The sequence below is a fragment of the Dermochelys coriacea genome, chromosome 1 (genome assembly GCF_009764565.3).
Source record: "Dermochelys coriacea isolate rDerCor1 chromosome 1, rDerCor1.pri.v4, whole genome shotgun sequence".
In the NCBI taxonomy this organism is placed as follows: domain Eukaryota; kingdom Metazoa; phylum Chordata; order Testudines; family Dermochelyidae; genus Dermochelys; species Dermochelys coriacea.
Genome location: NC_050068.2, coordinates 255,577,265 through 255,595,733, shown reverse-complemented (window position 1 = coordinate 255,595,733; position 18,469 = coordinate 255,577,265). Strand labels below are relative to the sequence as shown.

Here is an 18,469-nt window from a genome sequence, read left to right as displayed (position 1 = left end):
AACCTTCCTGGCCCAATTATTTTTAATGTCATTTGAAAAGGGAGTCTACTCTCAACCATTTCTCTTTTAGATGATGCGTCAACTTTCTGTTTAGGCTGTCATTTTTATTGCTTGTTGTGTGGATGAGTGGAGCTGGGAAAGGAAACTGTAATACTGTTAGCCATTCTAAAATTCAAGGGCTCATTGTATTAGAACATGGTTTACCCCTCTGAATGAATAATTGTTTCAAAAGTGATCTACTCTCCTAAGAACACTAAATGGACATCATTGAGAGTAATCCTCTTCTGTATGGGAACCAAGCCTCTTACTTCCCAGGTACACAGTTGCTTGCTATTCATATCATCGCCCTTATGAGTTGCTGGCTCACCAGCTTCCCGAAGGATGATGCCCTTTGTTTTCCTTTTGATCTCTCTTCTTGCAGTTTCTACCCTTCAGCCTCCCATTTTCCCACTAGGCTCAGTTTCTCTTTTATAGATGCCTAGAAGACTTCCCTTCGTCACACTTACTGCTTTTTCCTTAGTGACTGCAGAACTTGCATTCATTCCTCTTGTTTCTTATTGTTCAAGGTACTTTGGGACCTGGGTATTGCCCCTCATCTCCAAAGAGAGATCCACTTCTCAGCTGAGGCTTGTGAGAGATCCATAGCCCGGGGAGTAGTAGGGCAGAATCATACTATTGTCGATGGCTATTGGCACCCTATTCCCTCTCCCAGTGTTTTTTCAGTGGAGGGGTTCTGACCAACGAAACTGATCCTATTCTCATACAAGATATAGAGTTTAGATAGCAGGGCTCCATCATTTACTCTCCATTATCATAGAATCATAGAATAGTCGAGTTGGAAGAGACCTCAGGAAGTCATCTAGTCCAATCCCCTGCTCAAAGCAGGACCAACATCAACTAAATCATCCCAGCCAGAGCTTTGTCAAGTTGGGCCTTAAAAACCTCTAATGATGGAGATTCCGCCACCTCCCTAGGTAACCCATTCCAGTGGTTCACCACCCTCCTAGTGAAATAGTGTTTTTCATATCTAACCTAGACCTCCCCCACTGCAACTTGAGGCCATTGCTTCTTGTTCTGTCATCTGCCACCACTGAGAACAGCTGAGTTCCATCCTCTTTGGAACCCCTCTTCATGTAGTTGAAGGCTGCTATACTCTTCTCTTCTGCAGACTAAATAACCCCAGTTCCCTCAGCCTCTCCTCATAAGTCATGTGCCCCAGCTCCCTAATCATTTTCGTTGCTCTACGCTGGACTCTCTCCAATTTGTCCACATCCCCTTTATAGTGGGGGGACCAAAACTGGACACAATACTCCATGTGTGGCCTCACCAGTGCCAAATAGAGGGGAATAATCACTTCCCTCGATCTGCTGGCAATGCTCCTACTAATACAGCCCAATATGCCGTTGGCCTTCTTGGCAACAAGGACACGCTGCTGACCCATATCCAGCTTCTTGTCCACTGTAATCCGCAGGTCCTTTTCTGCAGAACTGCTGCTTAGCCAGTCAGTCCCCAGCCTGTAGCAGTGCATGGGATTCTTCCGTCCTAAGTGCAGGACTCTGCACTTGTCCTTGTTGAACCTCATCAGATTTCTTTTGGCCCAATCCTCATATTTGTCTAGATCACTCTGGACTCTATCCCTATCCTCCAGTATATCATTGTCATCTATTATACGGGGATCTCCTTCTTCCTCGGTATCTAAAAGTCTATAGTTTTCTCTAAACTTCAAGCAGGCTGAAGTCTTTCAACCCAGAGTTTCAGCTGGTAACAGTTTTTTTTAGAGTGTTATTCTCGATCTTATCCTTGAGTGTTCACCATTGGGTGGGGGGGGGGAAAGGTGTGCACGTCAAGATAGCAGGTTCATGTGTGGGCACAAAAGCTACTTCCAGGACAGCGTGCACAAAATACATTCCAGCTCAGTAAGGACCAGTTCCCAAACTGGTTGCAAGGAAGAATTTGGGTGGTGGGTCATTTTAAATTCTTTTGTGCTATTGTGCCAGCCTATCTTCTTGAACCTGAGGGAAGTTAAGATGCACCTAGAGCATCTGGTTGCTTAGACCCTAGAATGTTTAACAGCCCACTGGGGGGGCACTGAATCCTGAATGTTTGGCATCCAGAAAGTTAATTTCTTTTCTGGGGATGTTTGGCTGCCCAGTGGGTGCTTTCTACATGGAATGTTAGCAGAAGTCAAGCAGTTAAACTGCCAAGATTTGTATTCTCTCACTGTTTCTCAGCATGGGGTTGCCACTTGCCTCACTTCGTTGACCTTAGGAAGATCCATACATCAGCTGCACATTCAATAGTACAGCCCTCCTGATGTTTATTGCACATTTCACTGATTGAGAATCATGCCACCTTTGGTGCCCACTGCATTAAAGAGTCCGTGTGGGTTAGAAATACTACAGAGGAGGGTGTCTGATGTTTCAAAACCTCTGCCTCTTGCCTCATAACAAGGGCAGAGCATGCTTCTTGCCATGTCTAGATTAATAACAAAAGCCCAAGGTCAACAAATAAAACAAAGTTTAAAACCATAAGCAGTTCTGGGTTTTATTCTCAATACTCTTTGCCACAATCTGACCCAGAGTTGCCATCTCATATTTCCCAGCCAGAATGATGGAAATATAAGTCAGGACTATAAAACCAAAAGAGTTCCAGTTCAATACATCCTAAGGATTGAAATTATAGTCTCATAGCAAGGAAAATGTTCAAAGTCAATGAGGTAATGGGTCCTGGGGACAGAACTAATTTCTCTTAAGAACTTTAATGCAATATGGAAGTTTTTCCAATGCCCTTGATGCAAACTTTGTTTAAATGTAAAATAGTCCCCATAGTCAATGGAAAAGTCCCTCCAGTGCATTCAAGTACAACTGCTGAACTCTGTTTTGGGCAGCCTTTCCAACTGCTGTTTCCAAATGCTTTGAATTGGCCCTAAGATACAGTATGCAAAGGAATTATTTCCATCTGTTTGACGCCTAAGCTATCTCCTACTGCCTCACCCTGGAGGGCCTCCAGTTTGGTTAGAGAGTTGCTACATTTGGAATCAAAAGGATCCCATGGCGAGTCTTGGATAGGATAATGAGCTCATTATTAAAAAGATTGTTTTCTAACAATGGGACTGGGTACTGAAATTAAGCCCACTGGATGGGAAGATCATGCACATATTTCCAAAGATATCTCACACATCCAGGCATCCCCACACATTTCCTTTCACTCACAGATCGCAGTGCATATTGGACACAGACCGCTAGAACATCAACACCTAGGGATCATACACTATTGCTCGTGCAATCACTGGATGGGCACTCTGAAAATTTGTTAATTATGTTGCAGTGTATGATCCCTAGGTGTTGATGTTCTAGCGGTCTGTGTCCAATATGCACTGCGGTCTGTGAGTGAAAGGAAATGTGTGGGGATGCCTGGATGTGTGAGATATCTTTGGAAATATGTGCATGATCTTCCCATCCAGTGGGCTTAATTTCAGTACCCAGTCCCATTGTTAGAAAACAATCTTTTCCTCCTTCATCTGTGCAGCACATTGCAACAAGGGTCACCAAATATGGCCAAGATTTTCAAAAGAGAATTATTGGAATTACTGGGGAGAATTTCCCCACCCCACCAGAGAATTTATGATCTTTGGCTTCTGTTATAGATTGTTCCTATGTGAGCCTGTCTGAAATGGAAACTGGCAAATCTGTCTGAAGGGTTTCTAAGCCCTTGTGCTCATGGTTATGTAGGATTTTAATTTTTTTTTTATCACTAGGTTTTTCTTTGTAGTGTAATTGATACAATACTGTGGAGTGAGAAGATTCCACCTATTTGAAGGAGAGCAAAAATGGGGGAGGATGGAGGCAAAAGAGGGAAAGGAAAGGAGCCATGCTGATTATTTTTTTAAAAAAATCACTCTAATTGTGTCTTCTAGGTCCTTTAAGCCTGACTTTGTTCTGATTCGACAACATGCATACAGCATGGCACTAGGAGAGGACTTCCGCAGCCTCATCATCGGCCTGCAGTATGGTGGAGTCCATAGTGTCAACTCCCTTTACTCCATCTACAACTTTTGCAGCAAGCCCTGGGTGGTAGGTTATAACCCAGGTTTATTACTTTAGCACTGGGTCAGAAAAATGATGGCGCTCCAAAGTCAGACTCCAGTTTTTCTAATGGGAGCCCTTCCCTTCCCATTGCAGCCACCACTCGGCTAGCCTGAGAGAGTTGTTTTGGGACTCCTCTGGGAGCCTGCCAACATTGCTCCTTTATCAACCTGTCCAACTTACTTCTGAGTAACAACCTTGCCCTAACTACAAGGCATCTTCAGCAGTCCCAAATTCTGCATGGGAGACAAGAGCAGCAGTTAAATCTAGATCTCTTTTGTAGCAGTACAGACCAATACTGCTAGGTCACTGGGCTGGCCCAGGCATGATCTTAACTTATACGAACCATCAGCATATCCTGTTCTAGCGGATATGTAGACAGTGATTCATAAAAGGGATTACATGATTTTATGACTATTATTTGTAGTATGGTAACGCCTAGAGACCCCAGTTAAAATCAATGCCCCATTGTGCCAGGCCCTGTACAAACACAGAACAAGGCACCAAAAAGCCTGCAATCTAAATAGACAAGACAAAGTATTGTGGGGAAGGGACATTACATATGAGCAGCATGAACAACGCAGTGATTTGCAAACGTCATGCTGGTGCCGGGGATGTTATTTTTGTTGTTGTTCTTGTTTCTAATTGGGGGGGGGGGTTTGTTGGAAGGGGATTAATTGAGAAAAGAGAGAGGAAAGGTAGAGGGCCCATGAAAGGGAGGTTAGAGTAATGGGAAGAAGGGGAGTATGGAAGACAGGTGGAGTGAGGCTGAGGTAAATAGGTGAGATAACGAACAGCCAATCAGCAGAGGGGAAAGACTATCCTGAGTAAAAGCTGTAAAAAGTCAGATGATGGCCTCTCTGAGTCCGTAGGTTCCTGCTGCAGCTGCTTGTCTCTGCTCCTTTATGTTGGCTTCTCTTCCCCAAGGTTATATAGCTGGGGGGAAGAGGTCGGGCCTCATGGATGGGATTCTCCCCTGCTCAGTTCTGGATCTGAGGGGCATTGAGACTATGGACTTCAATTTCCACTGTTTGTGTATGGGGTTGTGGGGAGAGGGACTTCCCAATGTCCACTCTAGAGCAGTGGCTCTCAAACTTTTCAGACGAGTGTACCCCTTTCAGGAGGCTGATTTGTCTTGTGTACCCCCAAGTTTCACCTCATTTAAAAACTGCTTGTTTACAAAATCAGACCTAAAAATACAAAAGTGTCACAGCACGCTAGTATTGAAAAATGGCTCACTTTCTCATTTTTCCATATAATTATAAAATAAATCAATTGGAATATAAATATTGTACTTCCATTTCAGTGTATAGTACACAGAGCAGTCTAAACAAGTCATTGTCAGTATGAAATTTTAGTTTGTACTGACTTTGCTAGTGATTTTTATGTTGCCTGTTGTAAAACTAGGCAAATAGCTAGATGAGTAGATGTACCCCATGGAAGACCTCTGTGTACCCCCGGGGGTATGTGTACCCCTGGTTGAGAACCACTCTTCTAGAGGATCCCTGCTGATGCAACTCTAGGAAACCTCCTATATAGTTGCACAGGTATCACAAAATATTGGACAGAGAAGACAGTAACAAGGAACTAACCATCCTCATTATTTAACCATAGATTTTGCAAATTCAGCTGAGGTAAGTAATGATTGGAAAGTGTTATCCTGTGACTACTCTGTTTGGCATTGGTGCTTTCAGTCCATTTCCTGTTAAAAAGGTGCCTGGGTTACAAAAACAATCTTCACAATTTGCACTCTTTTTGTGACCGTCAGCGTCAGTGGCCAGGACATGGACGGTCAGGCCTGGGAGTGGAGCAGGCATCAGGCCTAGTGGTTGGAGCAGGCATCAGCAGCCAGAGCCAAGGGTCAGAACTGGAGTCAGAAGTCAGGAATTGGAGCCAAGGGTCAGAACCACGTTCCTGAGAATGAGACGAGGCAGAAATCGGACTGGAACTATGAGGGAGCAAGGCTGGCAATAAGAGGGAGCTATAGCTGAATGCTCTGAGCAGCCACTGAATTGCTGCTGGGCTTAAGAGCCAGTCTGCTGACTCTTCCACCCAATCAGATGGTGTAGCTAAGGAGGCAGCCTATTACAGGCCCACTGCACTCATGAGGTTGCACGGAGACCTGGCTCTGCTGCAGGCCCTGTTTCCTGACAGTCTCATCACTAAGACCAAGGATAAAATAATGCATGAAGGCCAAAGGTTTACAAAAATAGGAGCCTAAACTTAGGCTCCTAAATCCATATTTAGGCACGTAAGTAAGTGGCCAGATTTTCCAAAGTCTGATCATGCAGCAATACCCAGTGACTCTAGTGCTGGTTAGTTTGTGGAAAAATCTTGAGCCTCTGTTAAGGATGTCTGCATCTAGGGCTTGAGGGGATTGTCAATAAGGTTTTCAGTTTAGAGCAGAGGTGGGCAAACTACAATCTGTGGGCCACATCTGGCCTGCGGGACCGTCCTGCCCGGCCCTTGAGTCCCGGCTGGGGGAGGCTAGCCCCTGGCCCATCCCCTGCTGTCCTCCCTTCCCTGCAGCCTCAGCTCGTCATGCTGCCAGCGCTCCGGGCGACAGGGCTGTGAGCTCCTGCTGGGCAGTGCGGCGGTGTGGCTGGCTCTGGCCAGGCAGCATGGCTGCCAGTCCTGCTGCCCTGAGCAGCATGGTAACGGGGTGGGGAGGGGAGCGGGGGGGGGGGGTTGGATAAGGGGCAGGGGTCCCAGGGGCAGTCAGGTGACAGGGAGCAGGGGGCAGTTGGATAGGGCAGAGGTTCTCAAGGGGGGGCGATCAGGGGATGGGGAAGGGTGGGGATGGATAGGCGTGGGAGTCCGGGGGGTCTGTCATGGGGCAGGGGTGTGGATAGGGTCGGGCAGTCAGGGGACAGGGAGTGGGGGGGTGGATAAGGAGTACGGTTTCAGGGGGGTGGTTAGGGATGGGGGGTCTGGGAGGGGGCGGTCTGGGGAAAAGGAGCAGGGGGGGTTGGATGGGTCAGGAGTTCTGAGGGGGGGCAGTCAGGGGGCAGGAAGTGGGAGGGGGCGGATAAGGGGTGGAGGCCAGTCTGTTTGGGGAGGCACAGCCCTCCATACAGTTTCGAAACCCCAATGTGGCTCTCAGTCCAAAAAGTTTGCCCACCCCTGATTTAGAGGTATCTCTGGATCCTAGGCTATTCCAGATGGTATCAGAGACCATGTGCGTCTTTCATCTGCATTTGGTGCACTGCTTGCACGTATTACTCACTGTTATCTCTGCCTGTGTGACTTCCTGTCTTGATGATTATAGTGCGCTGTAAATGAGGGGACTCTTAAAGCCAGCTTAGGCCAGGTCTACACTGCAAAATTAGGCCAACCTGAGTCGACTTGTTTCAACTTTTTTTTGCATGCATCTACACCTAAGCTTGTCTGCTATCAATGCAGGCACCCCATTACATCAACACAATAACCCCGCCCCTCAATGATGCAGAGCCAAAATCAACTCCTACTTCCATCAACGTAGTGCTAGTGTAGACACTGAATTACTTGCTCAATCCTAATAGTCCTCCAGCAGCTGTCCCATCATGTCTCATCCCTTTCTGTCCCATCCCTTTCCCCTGCAATAGTGACCACTCTGATCAGAACTTTGAACTCCACTGGCAGGGATCACAGAGACTGGAAGTCTACTCCTTCTTTAAAAACCTTTGTGTGTCTTTGAAATGCCTTTTCCTGGTTGCCCACCTTGGCCTCACACCTACTAGCCGGCCATTGCGAGTGTCTAGCCATACTGGCTCAGCACAGACAGAGAGAGCTATACTTAGATGTGCTCCTGCCTGGATCAGAGCAGACGTCCTGGGTTTCCCCACACTATGGGGAGAAGAGGCTGTGCAAGTCCAGTTAAGGACCAACCAAAGCAATGTAGACGTCTACGTGCTGATCACACAGAGCATCAGAAACCTGAGGCATGACAGGGTTGAGCATCAATGTTGGGTGAAAGCCAAGGAACTTCAGCAGGCATATCAGAAAGTGAGAGAGAGCGACAGCACTGGAGCCATCCTGCAAACCTGCCATTTTTACAACAAAGTGCTTGACAAACTTGGTGAGAACCCCACCGGCACCCTGAATGAGGCTGTGGACACTTCATGAGAGCTGTGAGTGGAAACCCCTGAAGAAGAGGAAGTGGGGGACACACTGGTGGTGAGCCAGGAGCTCTTCAAAACTCTAGTGGAATCAAGCCAGTCCTGCCAGGCGAGCACCGATGAGCCCAGGGATGAAGGGGAAAGGAGCTCAGGTTAGTGTATAGATGCATTATTCCATATAATCATGTTTGTTTCTCTTTTCAGTGACCAAATCCTCCCCTACCTCTTCCCTTCTGCCTTGCTTACAAATGGCATTCATCCTACCTGCACATTTAGAGAACAAAGGCATTAACTTTTGATTCCTCACTTTACTTGCATGGGTAGCCAATTAAAGTTCATGCTTTGGAATGCATACATAGTTGCCACTTCAATCAACTACTACATTAGGAAATCATTTCCAACAAATGAGCATAGCAGTCCGAATTACACAGTCCACAATAAACGACTCTCTTGTGCTCAGATAGAGGTAGAGGCAGCATTTGCTTTTCCGTGCAGAATACTCTGTTAATCTGAACAGGGATGTCCCTTTTTTCCTCTGTAACAGATTCAAATTAACTTTCATGGAGATCCTCTGCAACCCTGTCAGCTACAGGCCAGGGTGGCTTTGGGACGCCAGTCGCAGCTGTATTCTCTGTGTCTCTGTCACCCTCAGAAGTGAAATATCAGCCAAAATCACCGCTGCTTGTGAAAATATTGGCAACGTTCACTGCATTTTCCCTATATTTGTACCCTGGGGCACCCACCATCTAAACCTTTGATGCCACTGTTTCCCCTCTCTCACCTGCTAGTCCAAACTCACCATGTCTTGAGCTGCAGAGTGGTGCCAGAACAAGGCACTTTGAAGCTAAAGAGATAGTGCAAGTTATTTATGAGAGGTCTTTATGGGAATAAAGTAAGGAAGTTTCCCTTTCTCTTGCAAGTGTAAATCTAACAATGTCTCTTTCTGTTTTTAACAGCAGCCTCTGCTATGGTGGCCTTGAGAGGTGAACCTTCCCTGCCTGCTGAACCTCGGACCCAGATGTTTTATGTTTAGTGAGATCCTCAAGTCCTCTACGATTGCAGACTTTGAACACGGATTGGAGGGGCTGAACGGCCAAGAGCCGGGTGAAGGGCCAGGCAGAGAGAGATTGGATGCTGAAGGAGAGGCAAAGGGATAGAGACAGGAATTGGAAAGTGCTCAGGCAACGCACACTGATGTTGCAGAACATTATTGAGGTAAATGCCCAAAGACCCTGCACATATCAGCCTTTCCATTCCATGGAAAAACCCTGGTGGCTGCTCTTTGTACCCCCCAGCAAAACAGGTGGCAGCATGGTATGAACCCTTACTCTACTCCTCCATGCCAGGGGAGAATGAGGAGAATCATATACTTACATTGACCAGTGATAACTACAGGATCAGCAAGCAAGCACAGTGCACTACTTATTTTTACTATGAATGAAACATTATAGTATGTTTTTAATATGTAAACATGTATGTTTATTGTTTTACTTGTTTGTTATAAATATGACTCACCTCACAGTGATGCTAAAATGTTTTTAACTTGTTTATTTACACTTTGTTTCCTGTGTATATGTGCACAATAAAGTTTTAGTTTTTGAAATTCAGAGTATATTTATTAGTTTGCATCAAGCAGACATGCCACCTTACAAAATTAATAACAGCAATCACTAAACCACCCACACTCCAGGTCTGTACACGTGAAGGAACACAAGTTCCGAAAGGCATGACACAACGACACTGTGGCTGATTGTTAAAATAACCTTTTAAGGCCTCTCTGTACTGCATAGCTCCATGATTGGCAATTCTAATTGTACCTGGCTGTTCAAATTCAGCAGATAGCTGGTCCACCTCACCCCTCCACCTTGCCAGTAGCCTCTCCCCCTTCATTTCGCAACATATTGTGTAATACACAACATGCAGCAATAACATTTGGAATGTTTGCCTTGCTAAGGGGCAATCTAGCCATTAAACATCACCAGTAAGCTTTGAGTTGACCAAATGCTCATTCAAGACTCATCCTGCACCTACTTAGCTGGCAGCTGAATCTTTTCTCAGTGCTATCGAGGTGGCCGATGTACAGCTTCATGAACCAGGTGAGCATGGGGTAGGCTAGGTCCCCCAGCATCACCATTGGCATTTCAACCTTACTAATGTGAATGCATCAGTCAGGGAAGAATGTCCCTGCTTGCAGCTTTTGGAAAAGTCCTGCTGCACCTTCCCTGACCAGCCAACACTGATATCAGTGAAGTGCCCCCGGTGATCCATTGGTGCTTGCATAACTATGGAAGAGTACCTCTTTTGGTTTATGTACTCATTGGCACAATGGGGTGATGCAGAACAGGCATATGCATCCGGTCTATTGTCCCATCACAGTTTGGGAGCACCATTGCTTCAAATCCATCTACTATTCCCTACACATTATTAAGAGTCACAGTTCAGTGTGGCATGAGATGCTTAATGGCCTTGCATACTTGGATGACAACAGCCCCTGCTGTGGGTTTTTCAACTCTGAGCTGATTCCTCACTGGCCAATAGCAATTTGGTGTTTCAGGCTTCCAGAGCACCATTGCCACTCACTTTTGCACTGTCAGCGCTGCTATTATTCTAGTGTCCCTGCGCTGGAAGACTGGGAGAGCTCGGCACACAGATCCAGCAATGTGGTTTTTCACATCGGAAAGTTCGGCAGCCTCTGATTGTCATCCCATATCTGCTTTACAATGCAATCAGTGCTCATTTCTCAGGTCCAGAAGCACCTACCCACCATGTGGAGCTGCTTCGTGAATCCCAGCAACACCCTGATGTTTTTATTTGCTGTGTCCATCATCCATTCATCGTTCTTGAGCAGCTCATCTTCATCACCACAATGCTGGTTGTTGTTGTAGTTCCTGAAGTTTGGCAAATACAGGACAATTGTGCATCCTGTATTAGCAGTGGTCATGAGAATTGTGCTGAGATGTGCAGAGTACATGTTTCAGTCACAGAGATGGTGGAGACTGAAAATGGATGTGCGGATGTGAAAATTATGGGATGGAATAAGCAGTATGGGTTGGAGAAAGTGAAATTGTGGGAACTTAATTCCTAGTTCCCACAAATCCCTGGGTGAATTGCTGGTATCCCACAAAGCACTGCGAAAATGTCCCACAAGGCATTACACAGGACAGCGGTGCAAGGCACACTGGGATACTTACTGTGGTGCACTGCATTTTTAATTGACACAACTGCATGCGGTGAGGATGTGCAGCACCGATGCAAACAGCCAAGTGCGCGTGCACCACCCAAGTGACTTACAAATGTCATCAGCTGAAAGCCAGCATAACTTAAGTTGACCAAATTTTGTAGTATAGACACGCCTTAGACACGCCTGGTGCAGGGTGTAATGACCTTCTTGCTTAGCACCATCAACAGCAGTAAATTGATACAAATGATCAATAAATAACATTAGCTTCCTGTTCTCTTCAAGCTGCAATTCAAGGGGCTGATACTGATCTATAAAGCTCTATATAGTCTGGTCCTCCCTCCCAGAGAAATCACCTCCCTAGTTTTGAATACTTAGGGGTTCTGAGAAGGCATTTTCAATACAAGGCCCTTGACTTTGAAGCTGGCTTCCACTGTTGGTCTGACAGAGCCTGAGATTGTTGACCTTTGGGGCCTGGTGAAAAGCCCATTTGTTGACATTGGCTTTTGCTGGGGAAGGTGATTGTGTGACATATTTGTGCCTTCAGTTTGAGTCGGGGGTTGAGACTGGGTAAGTTTAGTTGGCATGTGTCAACTCATTTTCGTGATTCTGTGTGTGCTAGTATGCAAGAGCCTAGAGATGTAAGTCACGGGCATATTTTTAGAAGTCTAAAAGAAAAGAAACAAGTCAGTGCCTTACAAAATGAAGCTGGCTGCCAGAACTGTGTGGGAGAAATTGGCTCTGCCATTGCCTCTGCTGTAGCTATTCTGGGCCTGATTCTGCCTTGCTTTACCCCAGGTGAATACTGTCTCCTACTATCCCAGCAGTCCCAGGAAAGTCAAGGAAACCACTTAAACTCTTTTTTGAAATACCCCTCTTTCCCCACCACCTACCCCCAAAATACAAACAAACTATGACGGGGTGGATTAGGCCCCTGAGGCCCCCTATTGGAGGCCTTGTGGCCCTGCCACATCCCACCCCAGAAAAGGACAGTAGAGAGGTCCTCCAAGCTGCCTAGCGTGGCTGTGTGGGAAGCAGCCAACTGGGGCCCAGCAGGCTAGTATAAGAAGAGCTGCAGGGCCAGAGTGAGTTCAGTTCCTTGCTGGACCTGGAGGAGAGTGGAGGATGCACCTGGTTGACTGAGGAAGCTACAGGACCTTGGACATAGCAGTGCTGGCAGAGGCCAAGGGGAACATGAATTAGCTCTGGGTTGGCTATTGGGACTCCACCAGGGCACGGTCTTGATGTAAGGGTGAAGAATGTGCTGGAGACACGGAGAAGTGGCCCAGGGAATTGTAGCAGCAATGTCATTTATTTAAAGCAGGGGTGGCCAACCTGTGGCTCTGGAGCCATATGCGGCTCCTCATATAGACACTGACTCTGGGGCTAGAGCTACCGGCGCCAACTTTCCAATGTGCCAGGGGGTGCTCATTACTCAACCCCTGGCTCTGCCACAGGACCTGCTCCCACACACCCCTTCCTTCCCCCTCCTCCTCCCCTGAGCCTGTCATGCTCTCACTCCTCCCCACTAGATCCTCCTGCATGCCATGAAACAGCTGATTGCTGATCGGCAGGGCTGCTGGTAGGCAGGAGATGCTGGTGGCGGGGGAGCTTATGGGGGGGGGCGCTGCTGATGTATTACTGTGGCTCTTTGGCAATGTACATTGGTAAATTCTGGCTCTTTCACAGGCTCAGGTTGGCCATCCCTGAGTTAAAGGGATGTGGCAGATGGTTGCTATTTATAGGGTCCCTGGGCTAGGACCCAGAGTAGAGGGTGGGCCCGGGTTCCCCCACCAGCCACTGGGAAAGTAGCATGGACTTTGAGGCACCTCAGAAGGGGAACTGAACTGTAGTGGCCCAGCTGAAGAGAGGCCCTGAGAGGGTGAAGATGTTGCCTCCAGGGAAGGAGCCCTGGGGCACTGCTCTATTCCAGACAACTTGAGAGAGATGTTACAGAGGGCACTGAGGGAGGCCCCCTTTGGATTTGTACCCCAGAAGGTGTTTGCTTTGCTTTTAGCACACAGACTGTGTGTGAGTCGGCTGGAGGGCTGAGTCAGTGAAGACCCACCACAAACACAGAGAGAGTGTGCAGGCACATTCACTCCACCAGGGGGCACTTGCGAGTAGGGGCAGATTAACTCTCCTGTGGGCTGGGCTATTAGATTTTGTGGGGCCCCTGGGGGTTTGGAGTGTGGAAATAGGCTCAGGGCTGGGGCAGGGGATAGGGGTGTGGGAGGGGGTGCAGCTCCAGCTGTGGGGGTTGTGGCCAGAGATGGGACCAGGGATTGTGGTGTGGCAGCTGGTTTGGGATGTGGGGTCTTGGGGGGGAGTTTGGGGCTCTGGGCTGGGGTAGGGGGTTGGGGTGCAGGCTCTGGCTAGGAGGCAGGCAGCTCCTGGTCAGTGGTGCTGTGGGGCTAAGGCAGGATCCCTGGCTCCATGCTTCTCTGCTTCCAGAGGTGGCCAGCATGGCCAGCCCCTAGGCGGAGGGGCCAGGCAGTTCCCGGCCAATGGGAGCTGCGGAGCTGGTGCTAGGGGCTGCACACAGAGATTCCCTGAACGCCCTCGCCTAGGGGCGGCAGGGGCATGCCAGCCGGCCAGATGAAAAGAAGTAGCAGGCCATATCCCTGGGCTGCAGCCCCTGAAGTCCCTGCCTTAATCCAGCTCTGTTCGTGAGAGGTGAGTGCACCCTGTTACACAAACAAAACAAAGAAACCTAAATCCACAAAGCAATTTACTTAATCTAAGATCTCAAACTGGCATTTGGCACTGTTAGTGACTTTATCTGGTTGGAGCTGGCTCAGGTATGCATTTCTGTCTTGCCTTTGATTACTGAGAGCTTCTCTGGCAGTGAAAACAAAAGATTTTATGATAGCTAGAAAACAAGAGACAGAGACACCAACAGCTTTTTTTAGGGATAGATATTTTTCCCTTGTTGCAATTTGATTGCAAAATAGGCATCCTGAAAGGAGGAATCTGTTTGGCAAAGATTTTTTGAAACTTACTGGACAGACATAACTATAGGCGGGGCTGGAGGGAGGGGGGTGAAAAATGAAATTACCTAATGTTAGGAAATGAGGTTTTTCACATTTTGTTTGTATTTTCAAACATGATCCAATTTCATGAGAAATTTTCACAATTTTGTGGGGGTTTTCCCTCAACAGTCTGTAATGATTTCTCCACAACTGTTGAGTGAATTGAGGCTCAAAAATACGTTCATATTTTTGAATGATAATTGTGAATTTTTCAGTATTTCAAAACAATTTTTTGAGGGATGGAAAATTAATTTGCATTGACAACATGCACAATTTGAACTGTTTTTTTTAAGTGAAAATGGCTATTTCACAGAGGCTAAACAAAAAAATGAATGTTCAGGATCTCAGAATTATGTAAAAGTTTTGATGTAAACATACCAGTCAGGATGCATTAGCCAATTGCAACAATCACTGTGTTATAAAAGCTACAGTACAAAACATTGCAGGGTAATGATGTGCAGTAATATCCACAATTTTGTAAGACTGCTTATACCTCTTCAGAAGGTGGGGGAGATTTGAAGATTCAGAGTAAAGATTTCTGAATCACTTAGCAGCTTAATGACAGGTTTCAGAGTAGCAGCCATGTTAGTCTGTATTCGCAAAAAGAAAAGGAGTACTTGTGGCACCTTAGAGACTAACAAATTTATTAGAGCATAAGCTTTCGTGAGCTACAGCTCACTTCATCGGATGCAACCTTCTGGGGTCCCTTCCAACCCTGATATTCTATGATTCTAAGTGAGCTGTAGCTCACGAAAGCTTATGCTCTAATAAATTTGTTAGTCTCTAAGTGCCACAAGTACTCCTTTTCTTTTAGCAGCTTAAGTGCCATTGACTTTCAATGGGATTTAGGCTCCTAGGTGACTCAGGGTATGTCTACACAGCAAAGAAAAATCCACGGCTGGCCCATGCCAGCTGACTCGGGCTTGCGGAGCTAAGGCTGTGGGGCTGTTTGACTGCTGTGTAGGCTTCTGGGATTGGGTTGGAGCCCGATCTCTGGAACCCGCTCCCACCTTGCAGACTCCTAAAGCCCGATCTCCAGCCTGAGCCTGGAAGTCTACACAGCAGTAAAACGGCCCTGCAGCCCAAGCTCAGATCGGCTAGTATGAGCCAGCTGCAGGTGTCTAGTTGCTGTGTAGGCGTACTCTTAGCCATGTTAGAAAATTTTACTCTATAACCTGTCCTTTCCTTTTTAAACTCTTCCTACTGCAGTAACTTTCAACATAGACAAGCCCCGCTAACTTAGGCATGCCACATTACTGTACATGCATGATTGTGTAGGGATAGTAAGGGCCCAGATTGTGCCACCCATGCTTACACCGAGTAGTCCTATGCTCTGTATGTGGTCTCATTGAAATCCATGGAGTTACTTATGCACTGAGGTACTACTGACCATGAGTAAGTATGGGCCCTTAGTGCAAGGAATAAGCTAGCTGAACGGCTGACAATAACATTCCTCTTAATTTAGGACACACATACAGGGAGGATACTTGACCTATTCTCATCAGTGTCAAGGATCTGGTGTGGAGAAAGTAAATACGAAAGTGTTGTTTACTCCTTCTCATAACAAAAGAACTAGGAGTCACCAAACGAAATGAATAGGCAGCAGGTTTAAAAGAAAAGGGGGTATTCCTTCACACAGCACACAGTCAACCTGTGGAACTCCTTGCCAGAGGATGTTGTGAAGGCTAAGACCATAACAGGGTTCAAAAAAACTAGATAAATTAATGGAGGATAAGTCCATCAGTGGCTATTAGCCAGGATGGGCAGGAATGGTGTCCCTAGCCTCTGTTTGCCAGAAGCTGGGAATGGGCAACAGGGGATAGATCACTTGATGATTACGTGTTCGGTTCATTCCCTGTGAAGCGCCTGACATTGGCCACTGTTGGAAGACCGGATTCTGGGCTAGATGCACCATTGGTCTGATCCAGTGTGGCCATTCTTATGTTCTTATCTAAACAAGAAGATAAGAGTTGCTGTACTGAGTTAATCCATTGGTGTCTCTTGTACAGTATTGTGCCTATCACACATGTAACATTTGCTACTGAGATCAATATGAAAGATGTAAATTTTTTGCAATTCTGACCCATCTTATAATGGCGAGGGTGGGCAAAAAAAAGTTCAGTCTTTTACCAGCATGTGCGTATCACACCCATTAATACAGCAGATACCTAATGCTTCAAAAAGAAGGCAAACTAACAAACAAATACACCATATGTCAGCCAGGCAATTATTCAATAGCTTTAGTTATTTTCCTAGGGTAACATGTATACAGCATCTCTTTGTCTGTGTTTGTAGATCTGTGTGTGCACCCACTGTAGTGCATGTATCTCTCTCACTGGTGTGTTGATCTTTCTCTCTGTCTCCATCTCACTCTGTGTAACTTTTAAGTTCTGTTTTCTCACTTTGCTAGTCAAAACAGTGTTTTGTTTTGTTTCTCTGGGATGTGCAGGGGTAGTTCAAGTAGTTAAGAGATGCAGTCTGTCCTCTTTCCTCTAGATCAACACCCCCGTTGCCAACAAAAATTATTCTAGGCATGGAATTTTTCCTCTTATCTGCTGATGTGCCCGAGGGGGTGGTGGTACTAGTGATGTGATTATGCCATCAATGGAAGATTTCTGGATTTTCTCAAACACTGAATTTCATCCCACACAATTTAGAAAAGGAAATCTTTGTGTGCCTAAAAATCTAAGGGCAGCTGCCCTTAGATATGTGTCCTGTGTCTGGCACATGGCCTTCAGACTGTTTTTTTACAAACTGGCAGTATTTTTCATACAGCAATAATCCTTTAATTTCCAAAATGCTCTCTTCACCAGGATGTGCAAGATTAAATTTAGTAAACAGAAATGTTTGCTAAGGTGGTCCAGTGATTGCAATGCTGTGAAGGGAACCCAAATGAAGGTACTTAGTAGACTTGCACAACATACTTTCATCAGACCTCACATTGTCTTGAACAGAGCCTTGGAATTGCAACTTGAGGCATTTATGAACCTCAGCCTATGCTCATGAAAGTTCAGCAAACACACTGCTGGGAAGCTAAATGACTTTCCTTTCCCCATGCTCTGGGTCCGTTATTCCTTGAACAGCTATCCTCTGCCCCCAACCAGTCCTGGAACTTGAAAATGTCTCCTTCAGGATGAGGAGATCCCAAGATTTGCTGGGAAATTGTTGTTGTGTGGTTGCAATGAGAACCTTCCACAACTGAACTTTCCCCATAATAGACGGTTAAGTTAACTGAACTTTCTCTAAAAGAACCTATGGGAGTTGACTTACTTTCAAGCCCTGTGAACTGAACCTCGGGGTTCAGTTTGTGAATCTCTGTGCAGAGTTCTATTTGCAAATTCTCATAGCCTTAGTTCTGGGTTTGATTACATATTACTCTGCTTTGAAGGATTAGATTTTTACTGGTAAATGTTGATGACGTCGATTTCACCATACATGCAAATCAAATAAAAAAAATATTTTCATGGTTGTTAATGTATAGGTAGGCAAAGTAAGAAAAATTCTGCTTGAGAACTTATTAAAGTTTGATTTAAGGGTATTTACTTTGTATATTTTGACAGGTGATGTTGACAGTTTTGTGTTTAATAGTTATAAACTTTAACTTTTAGAATCCCAGTGTGTCCTGTCATTAAAAAATTATTGTCTGACCTCCCAATTGCCTTCCCCCATAATTTCCTGGAACTGAACATTTAAATAGATGCAAATTTTAAAAGGTGCTTAAAAACAAACACCAATATTCTCCATCAGCATTATTAAAAAAAATTAAATTCTGCCAAGCCCACGTTACGTGTGGCAGCAGTAGCTAGAATTATTGAGATGTTTGCTCCCAGCTGCAGCAGGCCTCAACAAGTAAATTCTCTAAATACCCATGAAAATTGATATCTGAGAGATTCATCTCAATTTAGAAGTCACTGAATTAAGAGAAGTAAGCAGTCCTCTTTCTGCAACATCACCAGTCCTGACTGGCAATAACAGCACTGCTACCTAGCTGAAAAGGAGCTTGCCTATTAGAATGGTGCTTATACCACCTAGTGAGGTGCTTTAGGCACATTGCAAGGTGGCTACATACATGAATCT

The 18,469-nt window shown here is 45.9% G+C and overlaps 1 protein-coding gene across 1 annotated transcript in view; it reads left to right on the top strand.

The window, feature by feature from the left end:
- The window catches only part of SYN3 (synapsin III), a 274,735-nt gene that overhangs the window by 84,560 nt on the left and 171,706 nt on the right, over nt 1-18,469 (top strand). The window contains exon 5 of the mRNA XM_038386748.2: nt 3,917-4,073. Within this exon, the coding sequence (XP_038242676.1) occupies nt 3,917-4,073 (157 nt within the window). The remainder of the gene's footprint in view (nt 1-3,916; nt 4,074-18,469) is intronic.